The 8,155-nt window shown below is 36.5% G+C and overlaps 1 protein-coding gene across 1 annotated transcript; it reads left to right on the forward strand.

The window, feature by feature from the left end:
- Positions 1-806: 806 nt before the first annotated feature.
- Positions 807-6,382, forward strand: LOC134592894 (gap junction alpha-4 protein-like). Its single transcript, XM_063444551.1, has 2 exons — positions 807-970; positions 4,318-6,382. The coding sequence occupies exon 2, from the start codon at positions 4,336-4,338 to the stop codon at positions 5,392-5,394; it is 1,059 nt and encodes a 352-aa protein (XP_063300621.1). The 5' UTR covers positions 807-970; positions 4,318-4,335; the 3' UTR covers positions 5,395-6,382.
- The last annotated feature ends 1,773 nt before the right edge of the window (positions 6,383-8,155 follow it).

Below are 8,155 nucleotides of genomic sequence, written 5' to 3' on the forward strand. Positions count from 1 at the left end.
CCTGCCAGCCTCGGCCCATGGCCATCGCAGCCTGCCGGGCATTTGCCCAGTATGCCAGATGGCCAGTCCGGGTCTGCCCCTAATACTAAGCCAACATTATGTCTTTAAGAGCATTATGGGAGATGTAGTCCACATCATCTGCAGTGCTTAAGGTCGCAGGCCCTACTCTAAGGAATGCCCAGTCCTCATGTCACCCGTATATCAGGGAAATTGCCCCCACACAGTCAGCAATCCCCAATCCCTTGCTTTCTACCCAATTTAGCTTCACCACTGCCCTCCAAAAAAATATTAGAAGTCTCCAAACTCTATTAACCATCTACTATGATTTGGGGGCTTTAATTTATCTTACTTTATCTTTATGGGGAAAAAAAGTTTTTAAGGACTGTAGATTACAACTATTTCATTGACCATTAGTAAAATGACATGCAAGATGTTTATTCACTAAACAGTGAATTAGTACATGGACTAACTACAGAATTGGAAAATAAAGGCAAAGAAGCATCTGGATTTCTCTCAGCTTTTTTTTTTTCTTATAAAATTTGCAATTCAGTTATAATATCCCTATTTAGTATAGTATGTGATATAAATATGCAGTATCTGCATTTGTGTAAGTGTCTATATGATGGTAAATGATGAACTGATTAGCATTTTGGCATTACACATGTTAAAAACAGCCCTCTCTCTGCCCACCCTCGAACTTCCAAAAAAAGGAAAAAACACTAATTTTTTTTTCAAGCACAAAACTGATATCCTGCACCTCCCCTAGCCCGTCCCATGATTTCCTCTTCACTTGTGGGATATTTTGAAAAAGGGATAGGGCATCAACTTGTCAAGCAGCTTTTAGTATTGTTTAATTCATATATGGCTCTGACTGCGGAGGCTGGCACCACTGTTCACCCATTCAACCTTTCCTGGCAAACAAAGGCAGTTGGGGGACTTGCAGGTAGACAATCCTCCATAAATATCACAGGTATGTACAGGGGCAAATGCTGGATACAGTCTACAAACATGTCTCCCTGCTTTTGAAATTTAAAATGCATAGTATAAAGTAATAATGCTTTATCTTATATTACAACTGAATCATTTCACATCACTTGAAACATAGATGTACATTTGTGGCTGTAGCATTAATGAAAATAGATTGTACATAAACATCAAAGAATAGAGGAAGACAGATTACCAGAGAGTAACACTGTATAGGGCCATACATTTTATGTATTCCACTGTCCACAATTCAACATTGGTGTGACAACAAAATGTGCTTTTTTTTTCCATTTTTTATTTACGTTTAGACGGCAAGAGATATAACATACAGTGCATATATAAGCATACATATTATACAGGGTGGTTCAATTTTTAACATGACAATACAAGGTGCCATCTCCTCAATAGTGAGATAGAGGAGATTAGCGCATGAAACTGAAAAGAAAAAAGAAATAGCGGAGAAAGATACAAGAAAGCAGAGATAGATAAAAAAAGCTGTGAAAATGAGAACCAGAAGCCCAATCCACCAAAGGAAAAAGGTGCTATTTTAACATTACTGCAGCATCACTATAGTACCATTAATAATGCCACCATTTTAAATGATGCTTCTAGGGGTCGGGTGCATGTATCCATCGTGGTAAAATATTTTATAAGTAAATAAAATTAGGATTGGAGTGAAGTTATGGTAAGAGCAAAAAAAATCACACGATCTTAATAAGACTTAACAAAATGTAACATACATCACATTTAATGCAAACAATTCCATGCTTTACTTTTTTTTTTTTTTTTTTACTTTAGCTTCAAAACGAGTTTTAATAAAATTATATAGAAACTGCAAAGGCTTCGCAGATTGTGACGTGCAAGTTAGTATATGTGCCCCTACAAGTAATCAATGAGTTAAATAGTACAGATGATTTTGAAAGACTAAAGTAAATAGCAAACTTTAGCTGATTGGTTAACTTTTACCTCACATTTTTTATTTTTACATATTGATAGTGTTTAAATTAGGGAATCCTTTAGCAAACAGTCGATCTTGAGTAAAAGGAAGGATGATTTAGTTAAATTGGAAAAAAATTGCAAACTTGTTGCAACCTCACTTAAACACGTTGCTTCATAAAATGATCCGAGTAGTTATTTATCAAGTTATGTAAAGCATAGTTAACGAATAAAAAAAAAATGAATTGCTGAAGTACTGCAAGTTCATATGCATGTTCATATCAGTTACTGCAATTCTACGACTAATTCTCTCTGCCATCACCTCCATCACCTTCGGAATATGTTGGTGCTTTATAAATTCTGGTAAGCGTTGTTTAGCATTTTGACCCAGAATAGCACCTGTTTTCCCTTGATAAACCTTTCCTAGTGTGTTCCCATGGCGATTGTTCCACTCTTCTAATTTTATACCAGAACTGATTGTCCCTAATAATCCCACATATTCCAGAAACTAAGAGTAATAATCACAACAAATTTTCATCTAATTCCAAAATTGCTTTGATTATTACAGATATGTATAGTGATTTGAAAATATGTGATACATTACACTATGCTGAATTAATTAACTTAACAATGAATTGGAAAACAAACTACAAAATTTGCTGAACTGAAAGCACATTTTATTTGGAGAATTCGTTTTTTCCAACGTCGCATTTTTCCCCTTACACTTACAATTTATTTTTCTGTTTGTCACAAAAATGAAGACCTTGGGTACGAATGTAATATTTGCCAATGGTCTATGTTTTATTGCTGACTATTTCCAAAGAATCTCACGTTTTGTCCAAATTCCTTAATGGGACAATATCCTCACTATTCTAGATGTGGTTATTTTAACATGAGATTGTATCCTGTTCTGAAATACCTGTTTCCTCTCTTACCAATATTTTGGCAAATCCGTAGTCAGTTAATTCCGCATGTTGTTGCTATAGCTAGGAAGTAGATTAGAGAAACTCTGTCTTCACTGTTAATGACCCATTTCTTACATTGACCTTGTGATGATGTCTAGGTATTGGAATGATGTATATGGAACAATAGTTGATGATAAAGTGCTACCCCTTAAACCAGTATAGATAAGTAAATCAAATATTAAAAAAAAAAAAAAAAACTATTTTGAAAGGTGTAATAATGAACATTTCTTGAATGGTTCACTCAATTACAATTAAGAATGTTAATTTCTAAATAGCTCACAAACAACATTTGGAACAACACAATATGGAAACCTTAAATTGAAAGGTTTTGAAACATATGTTAAAATAAGTAAGATGCCAGCTCAAGGCTCCACATAGTAAACACGTCTATACATTGTTCTAGTCAAGTTGCTAGTAAGGTACAGGTCCAATTTATTTTACATTTCCCATAGCATAACCTTTCCTCTATGCCATGTTTTCAATATAAATATTAGAAATATGGTGTGACAGGATTGCCTATGTGCCGCCGCTCCTCCTCATGTGATAGGTATTGTCGGAGGGCATGCTCAGCATTTAAAGGCTAAGGTGGTTGCAGTTTTTATTGCAGCCATTTTAGAGGAAAAACATTTGCTGCAAGTTTAAGGCACGATGTATTGATATTGCGTGAATGTTTTGATATTGAGTGAATATCAGGTACCCTTTAAAAGAGGACATGTTTTGTAGCCAGTAAAGGCAGAACTATTTTAATTGAAAATAATAGAATGCTATTTTAGGGACATTTATAAGCATTAAAATGCTCTAATGAGTAGAGGAATTCTGATTTACCTGAATTTACCTGCTCACCTGAATTCATAGATATCATGATTTGTGCATTGAATGTTTCTATTCAATGCACATTTGCTATTCTCACATTCTATACACATCTTAGAGGAATATTAATAAACAGTAAAACCAACCAGCTGCATTGCTTAGTTTAGAAAATACCCAACATTCACACAACACTACCAGAAAAGATAGTAGACATTACATCATCTGTGTTTTGTGCTAGAAGAATCACTTACAAATGTATAGATTTTATAGACAAACTAACATCATCTGTCAAATGGTTGTACACATGGACCTCTATCTGTCAAGAATAAGTATTCCATTTTCCATAACTATTTGCCCATAAAATTATATTAGGGACACTGCTCAGCTTATCAGGATTTTCTAACAGAAATGTACTATTTGGATGAGTGAGCTTGACCGAGCTCCTTAATAACCTGTAAACTAAAAGTATTGGGAACATGTTTGACAACAGCTTGGGGAAGCTCAGATATACAAAGAGTTTGCGATGCTTGAAGTGTTTAATTATAATGTGCTGTACTGGCTATAGAATTGTTGTGGTGGCACAAAGATCAGAAGTATGAAATAACTGTGTTCTGTTTCATAGGAAGAAGATCTGATTATCATGGGAGATTGGGAGTTTCTCGAAAAGTTGCTAGACCAAGTGCAAGAGCATTCTACAGCTATTGGCAAGATATGGCTCATGGTACTTTTCATCTTCAGAATTTTAATTTTAGGTCTAGCAGGAGAGTCAGTATGGGGAGATGAACAATCAGATTTTACCTGTAATACAGAACAGCCTGGATGTACAAATGTTTGTTATGACAAGGCCTTCCCCATCTCCCATGTCCGCTATTGGGTTCTCCAGTTTCTGTTTGTAAGCACCCCTACCCTGTTCTACCTGGGACATGTGATCTACCTATCTAGAAAAGAGGAGAAACTAAAGCAAAAGGAGAGTGAGTTGAGGGCTCTTGATGAGAAGGATCAATGTGTCGATGATGCCATTGCTGTTATAGAGAAAAAACGTCTAAAAATCTGCATTCAAGAAGATGGAAGAATAAAGATCAGAGGAGCCCTCATGGGTACCTACACAGTGAGTGTCATTATGAAAAGTGTATTTGAAGCTGGTTTTCTTTTAGGTCAATGGTATCTCTATGGCTTTGTGATGCCTCCACTCTACGTGTGTGAGAGGGTTCCATGTCCTCACAAGGTGGACTGCTTTGTATCTCGACCGATGGAGAAGACTATCTTCATTATTTTCATGCTGGTTGTGTCACTCATCTCTCTCTTACTTAATGTGCTGGAGCTCATTCATCTAGTTTGCAAGAGCATGTTGCATACCATGAAGAAGTATTCTCCCTATATCTCCAGCAATAAGTATCCCAAAGATGATATGTACCCAGGAAAATCCCCTGAAAATTCTGCAATGCCTTTCCAAGAGAAATCTTATCTCTACCTCCCATCCACTGACAATATTTCATATCCACCATACAAGATGCCAACTGAACAGAACTGGGTAAATTTTAAAACAGAGAATCAGTTGGCCATGAGTGGTGGAAACCAGTCGCAAATGGGTCATTACAACCATAGTGCCTTTACCCCCATCTCTCCTGAGCCCCAGACAGCAGCTCAGAAGCATCCTAGCAGAGCGAGTAGCTCTGCATCAAAAAAACAATACGTTTAATAAAGCAACTTATAACATCACTTCAACCTGGGACTGTAATGCCAAGCTGGCAAGCACGCAGACAGACTTGACAGTTGACAGCTCCAAGTTACGAGAAAACGTTGGTGGCTTAAACTGCAAAACAGAGATAAGCTTGCTGCTTCCTGTGATTTTCAACAAAGGGCTGTGGAAGCCTTGAGGACTGTAGACTTTAAAAGTACAGAAAAACACAGTAAATAACAAAGCTGGGTTATCAGGAAATTTCTTTAAAAAAAAAAAAAAGGAATTACAAAGCTTGAAATGGAAGACTAGTGCCACGGGCATTGTGCTAGCTGCGTGCATTTATGTCTACACGTCTCCTGTGACCATTGCTAAATTTGTTTTTGGTTGAAACTTGTTTTGTTGCACTTAGTTAAGAGAGCTTAACTGTGAACTTCAAATTATTTATGTTTTGACTATTTACAACTGTCCTTATCCCAGCATACACTTGTATCTGGAGCACTTTTAAAGTGGAGAGCCATAAAAAAAACTTTGTAATAGTTTGCAAACATCTTCAGGTTAAAATAGTGGAATGTTTGTAGTGATCAAATAAAGGTGTGCAACTGCTGATCAATTGTTACATTATGAAGAACTACATGGTGAAATGAGAAGTATATTGCCAGTCCTAGTATTGACCCACATTGTGATGATCAACAAGAACTGGTCCAAGAAGATGACGTCGATAGTTGCAACATTTTCAGCTCCATGACCGCACAAGTTTCTTCAAACCAATCTGCTGAATATGTAAAAACATAATGACTGAATGAACATTGTGACTTTTATAAAAAGTGACTGCACTATTTCTTCACATAAGTGAAATACTTATTCAGTCAGCACTATGTAGATAATTGTGACTTGACCTTTGTGTTTATTTACTTTCTATAATGAAATTGTTCAGTTTTTTTCTTGATGGAAATCAGTTTTATTTGACATCAACATCTCATTTTAAATAAATGTGCAATGCAAACAATGTGTGAAATAAAATATAGTTTTTGAATTTTAAAAATGCATGTGGCACATGCGTATGCATTTTACACAAAAATATTATGTCTAAATGTTAGAGAAGCTGAATTCACTATACATGCATTTTCTAAATTCGTCATATTTATTAATAAGATGTTATTCCCTAATGTGCCCCCAACAAGCCCCAAAGAGCTTCACACCAATTACTCATACTGACACGCACAAACACACCAACATGCAGATTCAGTCACATCAAAGGCTCTCACACACAGCACTTCACTTACTATGCTGTCTCATGGTCGGTATTTTACCGGCACAGCCTGTGTTTGAGACTGTCTGGTCAGTACAAGTATTGCAAAAATACTGACAATGCAATAGTCAATATTTGACAAGATTCTGGGACAGTGGTGAAAGAAATGGAGCCAGAATATCCACATTTACTTTACATGTCAATGGGACAATGGGATATACACACAATGACATCCACGCAGATACAGTAGACACAGTGACACACACACTCAAACATAGTATGCACACTACTATACACATTCAGTCAAACAGTTTGCATACAATGATGCTATACACACAATACATATGACATAGTACTGCACACACACTCAGACACAACGTACATACATGGACATAAACACACAATATACACACTGCTTTACACACATTGCTATACACCCTCAGAAAATGTTTACACACTGCTACACATACACAAAGCTACACGTACATTCAGACATTCTACACACATTGTAAGTAGATTTTTTTTTTAATTTAGGGAATGTTCATCTTCCAAATGCATTTTGCTTTCTCTGTTGTCACCACCTAAGATGTTATTTAACATCTGATGATGCCATGTCCTGTGATGTCACGCATATATAATCAATTATGCAAATTAGCATAGCCAGTATTTTTTTCCAAGGTGCCAACCATACCTGAAGCCCAGAGATGGATGACATGGCTTTGTGGCATTAAAATCCTAACACCACCATAGAGTTGCTTGAGAACTCACTCAATTACCTCCCCATAAACTTTCCAACTTATCAATTATCTTTAAATTATCTGTGGCCATTACCTCCATATTCTCCCTGCTACCTCTTGCCTCAGCTCCCCAATTTAAGAGATTGTAAGGTCATGGGCTACTTAGCCAAGTTCTTTGTATTAAATAACTTTAATTGTTAGATCTCAGATCACAGGGCTCTCTTTACCTTTTGTATTGTACTATCTTTGACCCCAATCGTACAGCGCTACGGAACATGTTAGCACTTTATAAATGCCAGTAATAATAATGTTCCCATAGTTTTATTATTATTTAGCCCCGACCCACTGCTCATGGATGTGTTGGCATTGGGGATAATGACATTCACGCCCATTTATTATTACATAGTCTTCATGGGTGGAAAGGAAAGAAGCAAAGGCAGGTCTATACCCCCAAACCATAGTATTTAGTCCCGGCTGCCCATGTCCATTGTTCTCCCCCGTTATTATTTTAGAACCAGCACCTGAATCAAATAGGGGGCAGAAGGGAACAGTGACAGATCCACACTGAAAATTCCAGGTCCCATCCAACCTTAATGGAATACCCAGCCATTTAAGATTAATTTAGTATTTTGTGACTGAATGTAGTATCCCTTGAGATCATTAACAGAATTTAAAAACCTTCAATGTTCCATTGGCATGAAAAACTATCAATGTATATAGTCTTAAAAAATAAACGCATACAAAAAAAAGAGTCTTTGGGTTACCAACACCTCCTAATACCCAGCAGGAATCC

The sequence above is a fragment of the Pelobates fuscus genome, chromosome 1, assembly GCF_036172605.1.
Source record: "Pelobates fuscus isolate aPelFus1 chromosome 1, aPelFus1.pri, whole genome shotgun sequence".
Lineage (NCBI taxonomy): Eukaryota > Metazoa > Chordata > Amphibia > Anura > Pelobatidae > Pelobates > Pelobates fuscus.

What these genes read in the sequence shown, in the direction of transcription:
- LOC134592894 (XM_063444551.1), top strand. Translation starts at nt 4,336, where the DNA reads ATGGGAGATTGGGAGTTTCTCGAAAAGTTGCTAGACCAAGTGCAAGAG.